The 23,164-nt window shown below is 35.4% G+C and overlaps 1 protein-coding gene across 1 annotated transcript in view; it reads left to right on the forward strand.

Annotated features, from left to right (window-relative positions):
* The window catches only part of aqr (aquarius intron-binding spliceosomal factor), a 53,365-nt gene that overhangs the window by 22,853 nt on the left and 7,348 nt on the right, over positions 1-23,164 (forward strand). Inside the window, exons 20-31 of the mRNA XM_073827240.1 lie at positions 751-992; positions 1,917-2,060; positions 3,016-3,085; positions 3,352-3,462; positions 3,647-3,756; positions 4,623-4,758; positions 8,535-8,744; positions 12,630-12,767; positions 14,298-14,369; positions 15,067-15,254; positions 17,199-17,370; positions 21,465-21,635. Of these exons, the coding sequence (XP_073683341.1) occupies positions 751-992; positions 1,917-2,060; positions 3,016-3,085; positions 3,352-3,462; positions 3,647-3,756; positions 4,623-4,758; positions 8,535-8,744; positions 12,630-12,767; positions 14,298-14,369; positions 15,067-15,254; positions 17,199-17,370; positions 21,465-21,635 (1,764 nt within the window). The remainder of the gene's footprint in view (positions 1-750; positions 993-1,916; positions 2,061-3,015; positions 3,086-3,351; positions 3,463-3,646; positions 3,757-4,622; positions 4,759-8,534; positions 8,745-12,629; positions 12,768-14,297; positions 14,370-15,066; positions 15,255-17,198; positions 17,371-21,464; positions 21,636-23,164) is intronic.

The raw sequence follows: 23,164 nt of genomic DNA on the forward strand, positions 1-23,164 counted from the left end.
GCAATATTTAATGAAATATGCACTAATTTGCATACATTTCTAGTACAAAAATCTAAACACTGAATAAAGTCAGTTTCAAAATTCATGTTTTAAATTTTTGACATTAAAGTAAAAAAAATTAACAGAGGGAATTTTGGATCTCATAGAATCTCATTTTGTCCCTTCATAATTCAGAAATATATATATATTTTTTTTTTTGCAATTTTTGGGGAATAAAATGTTGTATATAATCAAGCTTATTATATATGAAAAGTAAAAGCCTTCAGGATATAGACAGGAATAAAAATGTAAAGTTTGGTGTGTGTAAGTGCTGCTGTAGTGGAGATTTATGGCTCAATGTAGGAGAAAAAACTAATTTTGAGAAAACAGTCTTTAAAAGCATGAATTGTAGTTGAAACATATTGACACATAAATAGTGCTATAAAAGAAACACTTAACAGTGTCGTTTGGGTGTTTTCATAAAAAACACTTTATGAAAACACAACAAAAACAATCTCAAACTTGACAGGTGCATGAAAAAACTGTTTTACCTGCAGTGTCTCCCCTTAATATGTTGATTTATAATTTAAGTTAAAGTACTAAAATATTAATGCCTGTTTCCACCATTCAATTAAAAAAACTATTCTCAAGTTTGAGTTTACATAATTTTTTCTCTGAGTTTATATCTAGCAGTTCTGCCACGGCTGTGGTGATTCCGTCATTCAAAATGACCAGAAATTAATTGTTTTATTCCCATTTTTGTTTGTTCAGGCCGTGTTGGAGACCATTCGTAACCTGATGAACACAGAGTGTGTGGTGCCTGACTGGCTTCACGACATCATTCTGGGTTACGGAGATCCTGGTAGTGCCCATTATTCAAAGATGCCTAACCAGATTTCCTCTCTGGACTTCAATGACACCTTTCTGTCCATTGAGCACCTGAAATCCTGTTTCCCCAATCACACGGTGAAGGTGACAGAGGAAGATCCTGCTCGACAGGTCCCGCCTTTCAGGTCAGGAATAGTCATTATTGGACAAAAACTGTGTGTTAGTGCTCTGAAGGGTTTGTTGTTTGCCTTGTTCTATATATATATAAATATTTATAGACTACTTTTTAGATTTTAAAATACAAGGTTACATAACGATTCTAAAGTTTGGGATTTTTATTTATTTATTTTATTTATTTAATGAAAGAAATAATACTTTTATTGAACAAGGAGGCATTAAATTTATCAAAAGTAACAGTGAAGACATTAGAAATGTTACAGTAATGTTTCTGTTTTAAATAAATTGGTTTGAGATTTTTGTTCATCAAAGAATCCTCTCCACAAAAATGTTAATCAGAAAAAAATCAACATTGATGATAATAAAATAAAACAGTAAAAACCATTAATAATTGAGCAGCAAATCGGCATATTAAAATGATTTCTGAAGAATGATGCTAAAAATTCAGCTTTGATCACATGAATAAATTGCATTTTACAGTATATTCATAAAAAATTAGTAATTTTAAAGAGAGAAACTGCAGGCAGATGACTAAAGAAATTTGAAACTGACTACATTCAGTGTTTAGATTTTTGTACTAAAAATGTATGCAAATTAGCCCATATTTCATTAAATAATGCCTCATTTGCATATTAAAATCTAACATTTTAGAAAACTTGTAATGCAAAAAATGTTTGCAATTATCAATGTGATAGGTGATAACTATAAGTAAAAAAATTTTTACCCTATTTACCAGCAGTGTCTCACCTTAAATTCCAAAAATATTTACAATATCATTATTTTTACTGTATCTTGTAATGCAATCTTTGGTAAACAGAAGAGAATTCTTTAAAAAACTAAACTTTTTTAAAAAATCTTACGTACCCCAAATTTTGAATAATAGTATATATGGGCGATATGTTTTTTGAAATTGCATCTCTCTTCTGTACCAGAATTCAATTTCCTGTGCAGAATGCGAAGGGTAAAAAGCGTAAAGCAAATGAGGAGGAGAAGCAGGATGAGGAAGATCTCACGCTGGTGGTGGAGCCTCATGTGATTCCCAACAGGGGCCCGTATCCCTACAACCAGCCCAAGCGGTATGTAGAGCTCATGCTCACTGTCACAGGTGCAGGGATTTCATCAAGGCCAAAACTCTTCAGCTTTTTCTTCAACAGCTAGACAGTACAATAACTGCCTTGATTTCAAATATTCATTGAATTTATAATAAAAACCCACATTCGAATGCAAAAATTTTGGTGTAGTCGAATTTTAGGTGTGGTTTAAGGAGGCAGCCTTATCAGTGATGCACGAGATTGGATTATGATATTTTTATTAACCTTTCCAGTTGAAGCCACTAGATGTGGCACTGCTGCATTGTTCATTAAATATAGTGCAGAAAAATATCTTGTTTACATCAAAACCGTTAACACAGAAAGCATTATTTTGAGCATTTTCTAGAGGGACTTCCATCACCGTTGCACTTGCGTCTCGCACAAGAGTGGTGCATTGCACAGTGTTTAGAAACCTCTCTAAAATTAATGCAAGTTCAACTTTGAAAAACATATCTCGAGACTTTATGGCAGGTTTTTCCCCACCCCCCTGAATCTAATGTTTTATGATTGTCCTATGTAGTAAACTCAAACTTACATGCATGATACTGTTTTGTTTATGGTTGTTTAAGCAACTCAATTATAATTGATTTCTAAACATTATTTTAAACATCATGCACTTTTTTCATAGATAGATGTTATTTTATTTCTTTGAATAATCATGCATTAGTATTTTGCTCGATGCACCTTCTTGTGGCCTCAGGAGATTATCCAAAAGCTTTTTTTTCACCCCAACTGAAATTATGCACAATTAATGCAAATTTAGTTTTGAATTTTAATATTTAAGTACAAAATTCAAATTTAGTTTTTTAGCCATTTTAACAGCCCTACTGGATTATAGACCACCCAGCTGTACCTGTGTAGGCTAATCAGACAAAATGCACTAAATATACATATAATACCTGCTTTGGAAACAGACATTAATTTTTGTCTACTTTAACAGAAACACCATCCAGTTTACACCAACCCAGATTGAAGCCATTCGTGCCGGAATGCAACCAGGCCTTACTATGGTAAGAAATCTCTTTCTAATACATAACACTGTTTTTATTCACTGTTATATTCTCTTTTTTCCCTGTTCTTCACTTTACCTCTTGCTGTATTTTCCTCCCAGTCATCGAGGGGAAATGTATTTGTCTCTCCCTGCAGTTACTCACATATCTGTCAGCTGGTTTTGAATCTGTAATTGAATCTGTCTGTCTGTGTGTTTGTGTAAATGTTGTACTGTATCCAGTCTAACACCTCTTCTCAAATCATCTGTTGTTTCTCTTTGCTGTAGGTTGTTGGTCCTCCCGGCACAGGAAAAACAGACGTGGCTGTTCAGATCATCTCCAACGTGTACCACAACTTCCCTGAGCAGAGAACACTTATCGTCACACACTCGAATCAGGTACACACACAAAACGTTTTCTTATTACTGAGGAAATGCTTCATTTAGGATCACAATCAGTCTCTCAAGCTGGTAAAGCTTGACTTTTAAACCAAATTCATCGTCTGTGAGGAAGTATAAGAATTTTAAATGAGTTAAAATCTGAAGAAACACAAATCTGAATGCATGTGTTTGTCTTGTTCAGGCTCTGAACCAGCTGTTTGAGAAGATTATGGCATTAGACATTGATGAGCGTCACCTTCTGCGTCTGGGACATGGAGAAGAAGAACTAGAGACTGAGAAAGATTTCAGCAGGTACAGCTCTTACACTCCAGCGAATCAGTTATAAATACTAACATGAGTTATCAAAGCAACTGCTGAATGAATTGCCCCACAAAAAAACTAGATTGCAGTTGAAAAAACCATAAGTGATTTAACCAAAGGTAGTAACTTCAGATGTGTGGTTCTTAGTGTTAATGTTTCAACATTAGATGTAGTTAATAATGAATAAGGTGTATTTGTTTGTGCTTGTTTCCACGTCGCGCAGCATTAATGTTTCATCCCGTGTGCATGATGTTATATTCACTGGTACCTAAATAGAGTTCATTTCTGTATTAACAAAAGCACTTAAATCCTGAATTGAAACTTGACAGTTTTTACTACAGTCACACAGGGGTGGCGAAAAGATTGAGAAAAAATACACCGAGCTCGACAGGTTGAGCGTCTTACTCAAATGTATATGTGCAAACTGTAAAATGTATTTAGGAGCACATGTACTAATAATAAAAAAAAGTCTGTTGATGAATCTATTTATTGATTTACAAGTGTACAAGGACTTTGTAAATGTATACAGTTTAAAGTAGGCCTTAATAATTTAATTAATAAAAACAGTTTGTTCGACTTTTTGTATTTTATAAAATATAATTTTGGTTGTAAATGTCTCCTTGTATTTCTTTATAAAACGCATTATTCAATACATTTTCCTTGCGGTTCAGTTTTTATTTAATTTTTTATACGCTATATACGCTTTTTATATATCTCAAATTAGGAGCATATGTGTTACTTGGGGAAAATGAAGCATCAAGCCCTAATAGTGAGTTAGCAGACAGGTTTCTATCCTAGACAGCATGGTCTTCTCTGATGTAGTATTGTTGAATATTAAATTTTTTTTCCTGTATCAGGTATGGAAGAGTGAACTATGTTCTGTCCCGCCGTCTGGAGCTCCTGCGAGAGGTGGCACGTCTGCAGGAGAGTCTGGATGTTCCCGGTGACGTCTCCTACACCTGTGAGACCGCTGGACACTTCTACCTCTACCAGGTGCACAACCACACACTTTGTTCCCTTCTGAACATGATCTGTTGCAAACCGTTTTGACTGTCCTCTCTGTACAAATAAAGATGGTAGCTCACACCTCTGCTTTCAAATTGGTCCTATGTAAAAAAAAGAAATCAAAAAGCCATGCTATTTGCAGAAAAAACAGTAACACTTTTAGGGCTGTCCCCGAATAGTCGAAGATTCGATGCATCGATATGCGGAGCCTGATTCGACCACCGATCTCACAGTCGAATCTTCGCGGGTGAAACGAGCATCATACCATTTTGCCAATATGGGGGTGCTCAATGTCTAATTGCACACAGAACTACTGGTTTTGTACGGTTATATTAAGTTATATACAGCCTTTGATTATGATAATGCAGTAAAAACAAAAGTGAAAAGAAAGAAGCGTTCAGTAAATATTTTTAACGTGTTTGTGAATAATTCCAACCTTTATGCGCCCCCGGCTGCTGCGCCTCGCGTTTTGCAGGAGCGCTCTGAGCGCCTGAAGTTGAAAAAAAAAAATCAACTCTGAGCGGAAAAACACCCAACGTCATTCGCGTTCTTTTCCATTGTCCAATCGAATGAATGGAGATGCGGGTCTTCTGTTGTGATGGCGAAAGTTTACCGTTGCTTAAAAAGTCCGGAGACTGCAAGAAATGGAGGAGAAACCTTTGGTGTCTATCGTGGGTAACCCGGAGCTGTATTATTTAGGGTTTCTGCTAATATGACAGTTTACTTAACAGCAAAAAACTAAGTTAGAGCGCTTGCGCTATAATCCTTTGAATTGACTGACAGGACAGCTGTTTTGGTCGTTGCTTAGCAACATAAAAAAACCGCAGCACACTGCTCTTTCATTAAAAGTCACCAAAAAAGGCAGTGCTGTGCGCCTCGCGTTTTTAGAACTAAAAGACGCGTTCTGTGTTTTTATTTAAACCTAAATAAGTTTGTCTGTCAGTTGGCAGGCAGTTTTGGTCGCTTATAAAATAAAATAAAAATAGTTTTACCCTCCTGCTGACTATAGTGTCGTGCCCCTCCCAACCCATTCACACACGCACATAAGATGATTCGACTATCGGTCGACTATAGAAAGATTCGAAAATTCTGATTCGACTATGAAAATTCATAGTCGGGGACAGCCCTAAACACTTTACATTAGGGACCAGTATTCTATTAAAAGTGCCATAGAATGCATTGATACAGTATTGTAAATTGTTCTCTGATATCTACATAGAAGGTATATGGCTTGGGTGAGGGCAAACATTCTCCAAAAACCATAGAATGAAATGGTCTGTTATTACCTTATCTGGTCTGATTGGCTCATTGGAGGTGATTGTGTTTAAGACTCATGGTATGTCATGTCCATGTACAGAACTGTTATTGTTTAACTATGCCAAGGTAAATACAGTTTTCCATTCTATGGAACCTTTAATTAATTTCCTTTGAGCAAGCACATTACTAACATATTGGCTGTTTATTCGTATTTAGAATGCACCCATATCTAAACTAGCTACGAATTGTAACCAGAGCTCCTCAGAGATTTTGGTCCCATCTGAATGTGCCATCTCTGTAATCATCGCAGACAATATCCATAAAGATTACAGCGACTTTACCTTGTTTAAAATGGCCTGGAAAAATTACCTTAAGTAATGCTAATTCTGTGTGAACAGACCAGCTGTAAATATGTACGTAAAATATTATGTCATTTCCGGTTTTCTGTGGTTTTTCAAATATGGAGGCGCTTGAAGTATTCAGTTGCGTTTTAGGTGGTGGAACAAGTCTGTGGCAGACCTCAAGTCTTTTTCACATGCAACGATGCATAATATTCAGAACAAAAAGCTTGAAAGCACTTGTTATAAGCACAAAATGTCTTTTAGCTTTAGGCAAGTGCCTGTTACCAACAAAATCCAATTAGAATTCAGTTTAATTAATAAATTGTTCACGCACATGAAGACAGAGAGGTGACAGCGGTGCGTAGACTAAGTTTGCCCTCCCACTTCTGGTAGTTTTACTAAGATTTCTTAGCCTGTGTGAATTGGCCATTAATATTACAGACGTCCTGTGGTAAAATTGCATTACTCCATCTACCCTTGTAAATTGAATCCTGTCCGAATAAGGCTTAAGAGAGACCTTGAGAGGCATTTAAGTGTTCATGAGGGAGATGATCTGTGGGAATAAGCTGCTCCTGTGCCTGGATGTTCTAGTACCCAGTGATCCGAACTGCCAGCCAATAACTCACATTTATTTGAGATGAATTAAATGAGCTGAGATCTTAATTCATCACCTCAAAACTTTTTCTTGTTTCTTTTTTTTCTTTCTTTTTTTTTTTTCTCGGAAGTACCAGAATTTCAATGTTTTTGGAAAACCTGGACGTATAAGGTAGCCAAATTTTAAGAGTGAAAAGTCATAACTTTGTTTAAAGGATCATGAAGAATATTCAAAAGTTCATTGTTTTAATTTGTTATTTTAGTTGCTTTTTGTATTAATTTGCAAACACTTTTAGAGTTAAGGCGAGACACTGCAGGTGAATAGGGTAAAAAAATGAACTAATAGTTATCGCCTTACTTACCCAGTTTATTGATTACTTTGATAATTGCAGACATTTTTTGTATTACAGGTTTTCTAAAATGTTACATTTAAATATGCAAATGAGGCATTGTTTACTGAAATGCATGATAATTTGCATACATTTCTAGTACAAAAATCTAAACACTGGATGAAGTCAGTTTCAAAATTTTGGGTATGTCATTTTGTCAAATAATCAAGCAAATGATATATGAACAAATCCATCTGCAAAAACCTTCAGGATATAGGCAGGAATAAAAATGTAAAGTCTGGTGTGTGTAAGTGCTACTGAAGTGGAGATTTATGGCTCAGTGAAGAAGAAAAAACTCATTTTGAGAAAACAGCCTTTAAAAATATGGATTGTAATTGAAATCTGTTGACACAAATAGATAAAGTGCTATAAAAGAAACACTTAACAGTGGTTTTTGAATGCTTTCTTTCCACTATGAAAATCCAAAAAGCCCAAAATCTCAAACTTGGCAGGTGCATCTCATAATGCAATCTTATGATACACTCTTATGAAAAACATTTGTCTTAAAATTGAATGCCTGCCATCCAGCAATCGCTATAAGCTTTACTTTTAATATGAAACAATGTCTCAGCTTTCAAATTCTGTCATTTTTAGAATGAAATGCATTGCACTGTATTTCATACATCTATTATCTTCATTAATGTATGTTTTAATAAATTTGTCATAAAGGTTTTATTACATCCACTCTTTAATGTATATTTGAGCAATGAATTGAAGTAGATTATATTAAAAGCTACATAATTATGTTTGTATGTAACAGTTTTTATTTGAGTGTCGATTTTATTTTTGTAATTTAGATTTGATTAAATTATAATTACATTTTATTTTCAGGTCCAGTTTTCGGCTAAATAAAAACTGTAATTTTGATTGTAGTGTTTTGGTAATTTAATGAGGACCGCTGGTCTAGAGTGCAGCATTAACATCTGAATCTGAGCTGAGGTTCACACAGGTCTGCTTTCGTTTGTTCGTTTGCTGTGGTTTGATCCTTTATGCTGTGGGCTGTAGATTCATATCAACACCCCGGGGGATCCGTACGGACCATTAGCTCAGATCACAGATTACAGTCAAACATTAATTAAGTGTGGATTGTGACGAGGCTGTTTGTCCAGTGAAGCGCCTTTAATGAGTTCTGCCCATGAAATCCCCAGGCACTGATTCTGTCTGTGTGTTTCGGGTGTTGTAGGTAATGTCACGCTGGGAGGAATACATGAGTAAAGTGAAGCCAAAGCCCGGCCGAGAGGTGAAGACTGAGGACGTGGCGTCACACTTCCCCTTCCCTAAGTACTTCTCTAACGCTCCTCAGCCGGTGTTCAAAGGCCACTCCTTTCAAGAGGACATGGACATCGCTGAGGGCTGTTACCGCCACATCCGCAAGATCTTCACCCAGCTGGAGGTAGGGTTTGGGGCCAACAAACAAATACTTTTTTTTTTCAGCAAGGATGCATTAAATTGATCAGTAGTGACATTAAAGATATTTATTATGTTACAAAATTTATCCGTTAAATAATTGTGTTTTAACTTTTTATTCATCAAGAATCCTGAAAATTAAAATGGATCATGGTTGATGATAATCAGAAATATTTCTGGAGCAGCAAATCAGCATATTAGAATAATTTCTGAAGGATCATGTGACATTGAAGACTGGAGTAATGATGTTTTGAACACTGCAATAAATTTAATAATTTTGACAGATATCACAGAAAACAGTCATTTAAAACTGTGAGATATAAACTTGCAATTCTGTTAACATATCAGTCTTTTTTTTTCTCTTCAGAACTAGACTTTATAACTCGCAATTATGAGTTTATATCTTACTAATCTGAGAAAAAAGTCGCAATTGCCAAATATAAAACTTGCAATTGCAAGAAAAAAGTCAGAATTGGGAGTTTATATTTTGCAATTAAGACTTTATTTCTCAAACTTGTGAGATTATATCCTGCAATTCTAACTTTATATCTCGCAACTTTGAGAAAAAACGTCAGAATAGCGAGAAAAAAAGTAGCAATTCCCTTTTTATTCAGTGGTGGAAATGGGCTTCCATAAATATCACCTCGTAATGGGAATGCCACTTTTTGATCAGATGTTTTTATTTGTTGATTAGAAGGTGCTCCTGAAATTGACACTGCTCCTAATTTTAAAGTTAGACCAAAGTCAGACCTCAGCAGGTCTGTTGATTTGATACGTGGCATCACCAGTAATAATTTGAGAAAAATGGTTTAAATACCATAATAGAAAACACGTGACCTGTTAAAATTGTCAACAGATTGATCTAGTTTTATGTCAGTATGCCACAGCAATATATTTTGAAATAGTTATTAAATTTGTTGACCTGAACAATTGGGTATATCAAAAAGTATTATGTTTTAAGTCAATTCTTTAATAATCAGTCCTTTAATACCAATGATCTACCCCAAATTTGGTGAAGATTAAATAAATAGCATTAGAACAGTTTGAAAAAGTCTGCTTTTGGTGAAATTCTAAATGGTGTAGAGGTGCTATGGTGGACTGTGTTTAACCAGTGAACTGAAGGAGACTGTATTAAACATAATTGGTAATGCAAAACAGTTTCATCATGATGCACCAGTGCATTTGTAAAATACAGTTCAAAATGGCCAAGGCCCAACATGGCTGACAGTAAATGTAGTTTGCACATGTCTGCTCTAATCGGAGCTTGTTATAGTCTGTTCATCCATGAAGAGAAACCCATCAATAATCATCTCCCTCCCCTCTTTTTAAAGCCCATTATTCTGGGATGCCCCCTTCTTTGATGCTGATTTCTCATCCTTTCATCCTTTGTGTTCATCCTCTGACAACAAAGCCATGTTCCTGTAATAAAGTTGTGCGTCAGAGCTGCAGTCCTGCTGCTGTGTGTTTGGGTCTGTCTGCTAGGGCATCGCTGTCTCTCAAGCGTCACTGCTGAAGACTCAGGGTTAAAAAATGGCCTCATCAATATTGAATGCTTTGATGAGATTAATATTAATGCTGAAGCTCATCAAATATTCATTTCCCAATGGATGCGGTCCTGAAAATATCCAGCTGGTTTAACCTCTCTTCACTGCACGGATTGAACAGAAACAGATACTCAATATCTGCATGTGACGCCCATGCTGAGAGGAAACCAGAGATGCTGTTTCTAACAAATGACAGGAAGTAGAAAGAAACACAATCTCCTCTGCTAGACATTTCAACGCCAGCCTCACCTTTGTGAAATTCATAGTCATTTAAAATATTGTGGTGATTTTCAAATTTAACCCTATAAGAACTTAATATTGTGCAATATTATAACAAATTGAAACAAGTATGTACTATGTTAAAATGTAATTTATTCAAGCTGAATTTTCAGCATCATTACTCCAGTCTTTAGTGTCACATGATAAATTCAAATTCAGATTTATTATTAAGAGGATAAGCCCCTTGAGATGAATCATCTCGTTTTCGAAGGAGTCCTTAAAGGTCCCATATCGTCAAAATCAAAATTTCCTGGCTTTTTTCATGATAACTAAGGTCTAGGGGCTATCTAACTACCATATGAGTTTCAAAACAGTCAATCCACAGTAAACTGCACACAGCCTGCTTAAAGTAGCTGTTCATTTTCACAAGCAGCTGTGACTTCCGTAACGATGTGACGTCCGATCGACTCAAGTCACCGCCTTCAGTCACAAACCAACGTCCCACCCTCCTTTTGTCAAACCCCCAGACAACAACGCATCCATTCCATTGAGCAACAACAACAGGAAAACAAGTTGAGAAAACCCTGTTCAGTCGATAGATGTCAAGCTACGATCATTACACAGGCTTCAGAACAACGTGAATATAAGAGACCAGTGGCACGTCAACTTCAGCCTCTTTCACACAGCCATTCCGGTAAATACACGCATAATGTGTCCCACGATTTGTTCCGGAATTGTTTAATTTGGTTCATTCACAGTTGTTTTCCGGAATCTGTGCGTGCTTTACACACAAACCATAAAGACATGTGACGTTTGGATGTGAGATGTAATGCGACGCGTACGTTTCACTAAACTGAAACTAACCTGAACAAACTGTGCTTCAGCGCTGATAGTGAGGAGCTGGCTCTGCCCGATGATCGCTGCTTCATTCCACTTTGCACGTAACGTTATTTTTCTTTGTGAAGAGTCGCTTGATAACGTGCATCATTACTACAACACTGCCATTATGCTTCTGGCTTTGGTTCACACAGCGCTCGTTCCCGTAATTTTCCAGAATCAGCGCGCATTGTGAAAGGGGCTTTACTAAAGCAACAGTTATGTAGCCTACTGCATTCGGTGTTTGTAAAAGAAAAAACATTAATGATCATTCTAAAATATCCTGTTGAGTATCAGCTCTCTCTATTGCTCTGAGCTCGCTTACGCTTACAGCATACATGACCGTAGTTAACTGTGATTGGCCTGGTTGTGCGTCACTCAGAAAACAACAGGCCAATCAGAAGAGAGGCTCATGAATATTAATTAGATGGGCCAAAATCGACCTGTTTTTGACAGAGCTCCTAAAAAAGGAGCTGTAAAAATATATTGAGATGGATTTTGGCACTTATACCGCAAATATATATTCTTAAGGACATCAACAAATAAAATAAACCTCCAGAAATGTGTACGATATGGGACCTTTAATGTACACAAATATATACAAAAATGGCAGATAAAGCAGTGCAGTAGGGAAACTGCATCAATGCAGTAAAACAACAATACCATAAAGTAAATACAAAAACAAGACAACCCAACAATTCACGCACACACACATACACTAACTCTCCTAACCACCCAACAATCTGCATCTTTCACATTATTAGTGTTACAGAAGTTATTTAACAATATTGCATTAACCTTATACTGAAACATAAATATTCAACCATATACAAACAAAAATCAGAAACAAAAACAAGTGTTCTGTAAGTAATGTACAAGAGCATTTCTAAACAAATAAAAGGAAGTTAAGGGTCGAGTAGAAGCTTGCAAATTATTCCAATCATAAGGTGCTTTATATTTAAATGAAAATCTGCCGCTTTCTTTAGTTCTAGAAACAACAAAATATTTGATCAGCATGGCATAAATTATAAAAAGAGCTGACTGGAATTAAATATTGTTTCGAATAATCATTCTAATATGCTGCTATTAGAAATGGACGGATTTTCAAATTGTTTCGATGGAGTCATTGCCTGCTGTTTTACTCTAAAATGTGACTGGTATATATGTACAGTTTACCAGTGTTTGTGATTTTTAGCAATGATTTCTTCATAAACTCGTCTTCTCTTCTGCAGGAGTTCAGGGCGTTTGAGCTGTTGCGCAGTGGACTGGACCGATCCAAATATCTGCTAGTGAAGGAGGCCAAGATCATCGCCATGACCTGCACACACGCCGCCCTCAAACGCCACGACCTGGTAGAGCTGGGCTTCAAGGTATCAGTGTGATATCAGAGAGGATATCAGGACTTTGGGATTTTTGATTCTTTATTATTTACTTATTTATTTTAGTTAGATATTTTACCTTACTGTTATTTAGTTTAAAATGGTATGAATTAGGGTTGTGGCATGTGACGTTTTTTTTTTTTTTGATCGTCATACGCAACCTGACATAAATTCACATCAGTGTTAAGGGATTAGTACACTTTCAGAACAAAAATTTACAGATAATGTACTTAACCCCTTGTCAACCAAGATGTTCATGTCTTTCTATCTTCAGTCGTAACAATTGTTTTGTAAGGAAAGCGTTTCAGGATTTTTCTCCGTATAATGGTTTCAGTTAAAAATGCAGTTAAAATGCAACTTCAAAGGGCTCTAAGCAATCCCAGCCGAGGAAGAGGCATCTTATCTAGTGAAACGATTGATTATTTTCTAAACAACTTGACAATTTATAAACTTTTTAACCTCATATGCTCATTTCGTCTCTATCCAGGTCAAAACATCTCATTTTTGTCTTCAACTTCAACTTCATCCTATAACGCTACCTTTTTTTATAAAGGGCGTTTGATCATCTTTGTATGTTCACTTCGTAAATACTAGGTCTGTACTTTTGCAGAGATGTAGGAGGATTTTGAAGTTGGGGAAGAAAACGAGATGGAGTTTTTTGACATACCCTAAGTGCATTGACCCAGATCACACAGACTACGCATGTGCATCACGAGACAAGACGAGCATTTGAGGTTAAAAAGTATATAAATTGTCAATTTGTTTTTGAAAATAACCAATCAATTTGCTAGATAAGACCCTTCTTCCTTGGCCAGGATCATTTAGAGCTCTTTGAAGCTGCAGTTCAAGCTCAGGGGCATCATACATATCCAAATTATGGAGAGAAATTTCCTGAAATGTTTTCCTCAAAATACATAATTTCTTTACGACTGAAGAAAGAAACACATGAACCTCTTGGATGACAAAAGAGTGAGTACATTATCTGTACATTTTTGTTCTGAAAGTGAACTCCTCCTTTAACTCCGCAGTAGAGTTACACTCACAGGACACTGCACTTATTCACAGTCAAAAAAACACATTTGCTTTAAGTCTTCCCGGTTATATGTGTGCTGTTCTGACACGCGTTTCCAGTGCATGTGTACCTAAAGCTCTCACACACTAAAAGCCTGTCAAATAGCACCTGATTACTGAACGAAGTGATGTATCATGTCTGATTATGATAATACTGTCAAAACACACCAGGTTTTTATCTTTGCTCACTTTGGCCTAAATATCTGCCGTTTATTTTTATTCTATACTTTGTTACCTTGAAAGGCTTTGTTTTTAAAAAGGGAAGTTAGTTTGGCTGTCTTGCTTTGACAACTTGCAAAATAGAAAAAACAACATATATTTCTGAAAAAAAATCGTGATATGATGTTTTTGAAATATCGCCCATCCTAGTATGAATGAACTCATTGAATAAAATAATTCTGTATGTCTACATTTGTTGCCTCAATACTCACATACTTGATCTTTCTCTAGTATGATAACATCCTGATGGAGGAAGCAGCTCAAATCCTGGAGATTGAGACCTTCATCCCACTACTGCTACAGGTACAGCTTTTCTGTTAAAATCGTTATTGTATTATATTATATTGTTTAAAATCGTGTATTATTAAATATTATTTCATAGTTTTTTTTAGGGGAACCATTAGTTCAGTCATATAGCTGTTATTGCCAATTAAATGCAAAACTAATCAATAATAAAAATCTAGTTAAAAATTAATCAAGACATATTTTCTACACTAAATTCACAGCTATGCATCTTGAAAAAATAGCTGATTTGCAAAAATGGTGCTTAATTTGAGTTCCAAAATGTAATTAAAACTTTTTTTCACAAAATATGAAGATATTTTTTAATTAAATATAGATATGCCTCTGCTTTAATACACTTATCAAAATAACAAAAGCAGTCAAATGTCAAAGGTTTCGGTTTTAATGACAAAAAGTATTCAAGAAACTTTGACAATCAGCAATTGAATGGAAAAAGTGGAACTCGTGATTAGGCATAAAATATTGTCTTAAGAATTAGAATTAAGAATTAAAAGATAATACAAGACGACTTCAACTTATAAATGGTTGTTGAAATCAAAAATGATACAAAATGCATCATTTTTTGTGTGAAAGTGTGACGTTCTTGAGCTAAACAGGAAAGTATTGGGTTTCATTCAGCATGTATGATGCAGGGTGGTGTTTTCAATCATCAAAACGGAGTTAATGTAACATAACTTTGTGTCTCTGTGTTACATAGAACCCGGAGGACGGCTACAGTCGACTCAAACGCTGGATTATGATTGGCGATCATCATCAGTTGCCTCCTGTCATTAAGAACATGGCCTTTCAGAAATATTCCAACATGGAGCAGTCACTTTTCACCCGCTTTGTGCGGCTGGGTGTCCCTACTGTAGACCTGGACGCCCAGGGCAGAGCAAGGGCCAGGTGAGTCCATTTGTCAGATTGAAAAGATGGTTTTACTATGTACCCATGTGACATTATTGGTTTGTTTAGTTTGAAAGCCGAAAACTGCCGCCAATCACACAGACTTTGTTGCAGTAGATGAGTATGTTTCTTCTTCAGATTTGGAGAAATGTAGCATTCCATCACTTGCTCACCAATGGAACCTCTGCAGAGAACAGCACAATAATCCATACCACTCCAGTCCATCAGTTAACATCTATTCCTTTAAAAAATAATTTTTGCTAATTGACAAATCTGAAATAAAAACAACTTTGGCTGAAGTACTACAATTACTAAAGCCATTTTAAATGACTAAAACTACAGGTAAATATATATAAAATAAAACACATAATAATAATAAAAACAAAGCAGTGTTGTTTTCGTCAACGATGACGATGACGAAATCATTTCGTTGACGCAACTTTTTTTCATGATGATAACGAGATAAAAATGGCTCGTTGATGACTAAAACATGATGAGACGTGTGTGAGTTTTCGGTGACGAGACGAGAATAGACAAATGTTAGTGGGTGGTCCGTCAGACGTTTAAAATGCACGACATTTCTGCTTATTGTGCATGCCAATTAAAAACTAAAAAGGATCTGCCGCTATGGCAAGCTGTTTTAGCATTAAATACTATTTACCATACTAGTATGGCAAGCCGTTTTATCATTCTATCCTTGTTTGGTTACGCCCACCACCTGGCGTGCAGCGCACAACATGGTCAACACGTCACATTGTTGTCACTCAGACAGACGGACGATTAACCATGATGGCGGCAGTTTGCACATTATTTCAAATATGTGACCCTGGACCACAAAACCAGTCATAAGGTTAAATTTGACAAAACTGAGATTTATACATCATATGAAAGCTCAATAAATAAGCTTTCTATTGATGTATGGTTTGTTAGGATAGGACAATATTTGGCTGAGATACATCTATTTGAAATCAGAAATCTGAGGCTGCAAAAAAATCAAAAAGACTGAGAAAATCACCTTTAAAGTTGTCCCAATTAGGTTCTTAACAATGCATATTACAAATCAAAAATTACATTTTGATATGTTTACAGTAGGAATTTTACAAAAAATCTTCATGGAACATGAACTTTACTTAATTTCCTAATGATTTTTGGCATAAAAGAAAAATCAATAATTTTGACCCATGCAATGTATTTTTGGCTATTGCTACAAATATACCCCAGCGACTTAAGACTGGTTTTGTGGTCCAGGGTCACATATATGTCTTTTATGTCTAAAACCATTCCTTCATTATTGTAATTATTGGTGAAAATAGTCAATCCGGAAGCTCACATTGTGTTGAACTATAGATCTGCTATTTTCACAACTTATAAGTGACACTACCCAACAGCAAAATACTTACTGACCTACATTAATTTGTTAAAAGACTACTTTTCCCCCTTTTTTTTTGACTAAAACTAGACTAAAACCTTTTTGAATTTTCGTCGACTAAAATTGGACTAAAACTATCACATATAGAAGTGACTAAAATTTGACTAAAACTAATAAGCATTTTAGTCCATAAGACTAAGACTAAATCTAAGATGGCTGTCAAAAACAACACTGTAACAAAGTGACTAAAATGTAACCTTAATTAAAAAGAGAACTGAAAACGATAAAAGCTCATTCAAGCTGTTGATGCATGTTGTAATAGTATATAAATAATACTAAAACAACACTGCTTGCACAAAAATTGTGATCTGAGGTTTCTTCTTTTAGACCACATTTTAATAAGCAGAAAAATATGAAGAGGAAAAATGCACACTTGGTGCGTAAAATAAGCTGCCATGCTTTTAGGGAGCTGTTTAGTTAGACTACTCTCTGTTTCAGAGCAGAGCTGCAGTGTCCTCAGATACACTTTTTGATGTGAAGTGTCCTATTTTGACACTCTCTTGTGTGTCTGGCAGTCTGTGTAACCTGTATAACTGGCGCTATAAGCAGCTGGGGAACCTCCCTCACGTTCAGCTCCAGCCTGAGTTCCAGGCGCCGAATCCCGGATTCACATACGACTTCCAGCTCATTAACGTGGAAGACTTCAACGGCGTGGGTGAATCAGAACCCAACCCATACTTTTATCAGGTAAGCGTCAATGCAAGCTTATTTATATACCACACACGCCATAGAAAACTCACAATTGAATAGATATTAACATGAATAGTTTGACTCTTTGTTTAGGTAATTAGATTAACTAAGAAAATCCAAATATTGCATTATTAAATAAGTTTCTTAAGCAGTTTGTATCTGGGACATGACAAAAAAAATCTGTGCATAAAAGGTAAAAATAGCTAAAAATGTAATTGAATGGAAAAAGATTCAATATAATCTTCATATACGATAAAGGAAACTTTTATAAGTTACTTTAATATATGTTCACTCATTAATATATTGGGGAAGTTTAAGCCAAATCTAAGCAGGTTTAACACAAAAACTGAACATTTTAGACCCCATATTGCTGTTTTGCTCTATTTCACCAACAAAAAATCTTTTCAAATACAGCCACAGCACTGTTTTGCATCTCAGAGCAACATGATGGTGTTTCTTTCCTGAAATAATCAACCGTTCAAATGATTCGGTTCAATCGCAATGACTCGCTTATTAACAGTGACTTACTGCCACCTCTTGGTGGTTTTAATTTCTTTTTCATTTTTTAAATAATTTCAAATATCAGTATTCAACGTTTTATGTTTAAAATATCAAAACATTATTTATGCAGTTGTAACTGCAGGATAAAGTCCCTCTGGGCTTCATTAAACAGTGTGTAAATGCATCTAAATGCAACCTAAGATGCAACTTCTGCAAAAATGAATTTTGTTGATACTGATTTAATTTGTTTGGTAACAGCCTAAATGTATTATTATTATTATAATTGACTGATTAAATTTCACTCAAAAGATGATGCACATTTTTTTTTAGAAAAAATGGCTTTAAATTTATAAATAAATTTAAACCGTTCACACAAAATGTGAAGAATATCAAAGAATTAAGGAGGCAGCTGTCCATGCAAAATATTGTCTGATTATCGTTATCAATAAAATCCCAGAAAAGATTTTGTCAATATTACACACCCCTAGTACTGACACCAAATGATTTGCAGCGGTTGCTTTGTCATGTCCAGTCTAGACAGCCTCAAGCAATTGGTTTATTCCATGTTTTTCTTTTTTTCTTCTTTTTTTTTTTGGCTAGTAGAGGTTATGAATTGCCAGTAAATTAACAGTTTAGTAGCCAAATTGGCTGGTGAGTGAAAAAGTTAATTTCAAACCCTGCCCTTCATTTTAATTTGAGGAAACACAAGACCTGAGTTTCATGATGGACTTGAAGCTCCTGAAACTCTGCATTGTTCCTAAGTAATGACCGTACGGCATGTGGTGTGCAAGTCACATGAGTTGGGCTATGTGCCCCGCTACTGTTTACTGGGGTCCTGGAGGGAATTGTCCTCATTACAGTATCCATGCCAACACACACCACCCGCACACACACAAACACATGGCTCTAATGGGCCCTATGAATTAGTCTCTCACAGAGCAATAGGAAGGACATTGTTTGCACAGTCAGTACTTGTGGACACAGAAGTGGTGTCTCTTATTAGTAGGTTTGTATTCTTATTAGTGTCCTGCTGGAGCTGTTGCCATTGTCAGCAGTGCTCTGTTAGTTCAAGTTTAAGTTTAGAGCTGTTCCACATACTAGACACTCATTAGTCTTCATTAGTCTTCAGATGTACTCGTACATATGATTGAATATTCAGAGCAAATTCAACTTTTTGTTAGTCAAATTAGGTCAAGACGAGGGTTTAATTTAATTTCACTTTATTTTTTAAGATCATTGGTAATCATAATTGGCCATTAAAATTCAAGATAGTTAAAATAACACTGACGTTTATATAATGATCAGAAGTTTTAGTTAAGTTAGAAAGAGTTAGAAATTAGAAGTTTTTGTTTTGGTTTTCTTGCAGTCACATGCAGTGCTTTCTGACCTTGTAATTTCCTTGAAGCAAGTATGTTTGTGTTGCACTTGTAGGTATTTTTATCAAATGGGTTTTAATACAAATGTACCCTGGTCAAACTTTTTTTACTTCAGAAGTAACATAATTGCTTACTAACAAATTATGTAATTAAAAGAAAATGAATGGCATGGAGTTAAAGAGCAAAAATAAGTCCTCGCTCAGCGAGGGACTAGTAGTTAGCTTGCATCAGTACATTAACTATGTTTATTGTTAAAGGAAAACTAATGTGATTTTTAAAAATAATAATTTAATGTGAGATTTTTTTTAAACATCTGATGGGATGGAAATATGCAGCAATGAGCCTGTTAATGCAAATAATCTGTTCAGCTTTGTATGTTAGTCATTAAGGCCCGGTTTCACAGACAGGGCTTAGACTAAAACAGGATTAAGCCATAGTTCAATTAGGACATTGAAGTCATTTTTATAAACATGCTTGGAAAAAAAAAACATTACAGGTGTGCATCTTGAGACAAAACAAAGGCACTGATATATTTTATGATCAATCAGTGCAATTTTGTTTCAGTTGAAACAGCTCAGACTTACATTTTAGTCTAGGACTAGGCTTAAGCCTTGTCTGTGAAACCGGGGGTAAAGGTTTTTAAGCATTCAGTGTTTCATTATATTATAAACTTGTTCAGAATTCATATTTGAACATTTATTAGAGCCATAGTAAATGTGCACATCCTGAACATGTATATTATCAGCTGTTACTTAAAATATAGCTGTGTTTACTATGTAAATGTCCATCATCACATTGCAGTAAAATAAACCAGATATGCAGAGGTGCATGTAAGTTGTTTTTTAAGAGTAACTGGAGATTTGTCTGGAGATTTGTTTTGATCCTCGCACTGCACAGAGTGTGACCCATAAAATATAACTAATATATAAAAATGTATTAATAATAAGTGATAATAATGTCATTGGACTGTTTCAAAATTAAAAGGGTGTATTAAATTAAAATACAATTATTTTATAGTAAACTTAAAAATAAAGTATTTAATAATATTTACATTTAAATATATATTTTCATCATTTTCAAACCTAAATTAGCAAGCTTTTATTTTGGCGGGTTGCCAGTAAGTAGGTATATATGTCCATAGAGTGTCAGTTAAGCACATAAGTGTTCAGTGAATGAAATGTGACATTTTTACATTGTACTTTGAAAACGGCAACAAATAGTCTACAGTGTTATTTTGACAACCATCTTAGATTTAGTCTTAGTCTTAGTCTTTTGGACTAAAATGCTTCTTAGTTTTAGTCAAATTTTAGTCACTTCTATATGTGATCGTTTTAGTCGACGAAAAGTCAAAAAGGTTTTAGTCTAGTTTTAGTCAAAAAAAAAGGGAAAAAAGTAGTCTTTTAACAAATTAATGTAGGTCAGTAAGTATTTTGCTGTTTGGTAGTGTCACTTATAAGTTGTGAAAATAGCAGATCTATAGTTCAACACAATGTGAGCTTCCGGATCGACTATTTTCACCAATAATTACAATAATGAAGGAATGTTTTAGAACATAAAAGACAAAAAAGGATGGAATGCTAAAACGGCTTGCCATACTAGTATAGCAAAGAATATTTAATGCTAAAACGGCTTGCCATAGCGTCAAATACTTTTTAAGTTTTAATTGGCATGCACAATAAGCGGAAATGTCATGCATTTTAAACGTCTGACGGACCACCCACTAACATTTTCGTCTATTCTCGTCTCGTCAACGAAAACTCACACACGTCTCGTCATGTTTTAGTCATCAACGAGCCATTTTTATCTCGTCATCGTCTCGTTATCGTCATGAAAAAAAGTGGCGTCAACAAAATGATTTCGCCATCGTCATCGTTGACGAAAACAACACTGATAGTCTAGAATTATGCTTTCAGTTAAAATAGAAATCTTATACATTATTACAGTTTGTCAATCTAAAATGGTATTTGTGTATTGTGTAACAGCTGTCAACCATGTCAGTTGGCAAATGTGCGCTCTGAACTTATTTACACAGCGCATTTTATTTTGGTCGCACATATGCACCCCTGCAAATATTGGAATTTTACAGTATTGACACGTTGTTCTGTTAAAGTGCATGGGATTTCTGAAGCAGCTTACACTGATGATCAATATTGTTAACCAAGATCAGTCAGTCTAGTCTGTTTAATGCTCTTTCCTTCTTTATTTGCTGTGTAGAATCTGGCAGAGGCTGAGTATGCGGTGGCGCTGTACATGTACATGCGTCTGCTGGGATATCCTTCCGAACGCATCAGTATACTGACCACCTACAACGGCCAGAAACATCTGATACGAGACGTCATCAACCAGAGATGTGCCAGCAACTCGTTCTTCGGACAGCCCAGTAAAGTAAGAACAGCTGATATGATGATTTCTTAACATGTCATATGTTTTATCTTCAGAAATGTGTGTTTAACCCTCAAACCCGTGATGCTGCTGTGTTCCTATGGATGGCCGAGTGAATTGCAGTGGGACTCAGCTGGATTTGATTAATGTGTGTGAACAGCTTGCCCTGTGCTCTAAATGACTTTTTTTCTGCCCAGCGTTCACTATTTTCTCTGTTTTGCAGCAGTGGACAGGTTTGCTGTTGCTTGTTGTTCAGGGTGACTGTCAGATGGGCTCACCAAAGCGTGTAAAGGTCCTACTGGCCTGTGTTTGGTCGAAATGCTGCTAACAGTCTGTCAGAATTTTACAACAGTGCAAATTGATCCTGCGATGGCTTCTGTCAGCCGTTTCGTTAGAGTCATGACTGAGTACAAACCAAATAAATAGACGACTACTGGTTGCTCAGACATTTAGTTGATGAGCGTTCAAGACCACAAAACAACAATCTCATTGCCTCTAGAAGATGTAATGAAGATCATTCTCTATGGTTCACTGGAAAAAAATTAATTTCTTTTGTGGAACAAGAGATATTTAAGTGTCTAAGCTGCTCCTCACATTTGTCAAGTATCTATACTTTATTTTTATTTTGATAAACTTCTACTACACAACTAGGTCTGCCCCTCGATAGTCAACTAACCATTAGTTGAGGAGAAGAGGCTTAGTCGACCAAAAGTTTATTAGTCGCTTAGTCACAGAATCGGGCTATATAAATCGGGCAGGACATCCAAATGCTCACCTATCATTCATTGACATCAAATATGGCTTTTCATCTGGAAGATGTATGTAGAAGCAACTTTACATGGCAGCTCAATCTAATGTTAAACCTAGAAAAATGTGCACTATTCAAGTGTCTGTGCGGAACAGTAGCGCAGAGATAAAAGTAATACATCTTTCGAATGTGTAATGACTCATTCAATAAGACAATAACAATAAAATGTTGCGCTTTTGTAAAATAATGAAAGCAAACAGGATGCGCTTTCTGATGTCTCTGTGAACTTGTGTGCCAAACTTCAAAACTCTGTGTATACTTGCCTTACAGATATGAAAGTATCCATGAATATCTATTTTTAAATGATCAAATTCAATTAGAAAGCAAATGTGACCCTGGACCACAAAACCAGTCATAAGGTTAAATTTTACAAAACCGAGATGTATGCATCATATGAAAGTGCAATAAATAAGCTTTCTATTGATATATGGTTTGTTAGGATAGGACAATATTTGGCCGAGATACATCTATTTGAAGATCAGGAATCTGAAGGTGCAAAAAAATCAAAATACTGAGAAAATCACTTTTAAAGTTGTCCAAATTAAGTTCTTAACAATTACATTTTGATATATTTATAGTAGGAATTTTGCAAAAAATCTTCATGAAACATGATCTTTACTCAATTTCCTAATGATTTTTGGCATAAAAGAAAAATCAATAATTTTGACCCATACAATGTATTTTTGGCTATTGCTACAAATATACCCCAGCGACTTAAGACTTA

The sequence above is a fragment of the Garra rufa genome, chromosome 21, assembly GCF_049309525.1.
Source record: "Garra rufa chromosome 21, GarRuf1.0, whole genome shotgun sequence".
In the NCBI taxonomy this organism is placed as follows: domain Eukaryota; kingdom Metazoa; phylum Chordata; class Actinopteri; order Cypriniformes; family Cyprinidae; genus Garra; species Garra rufa.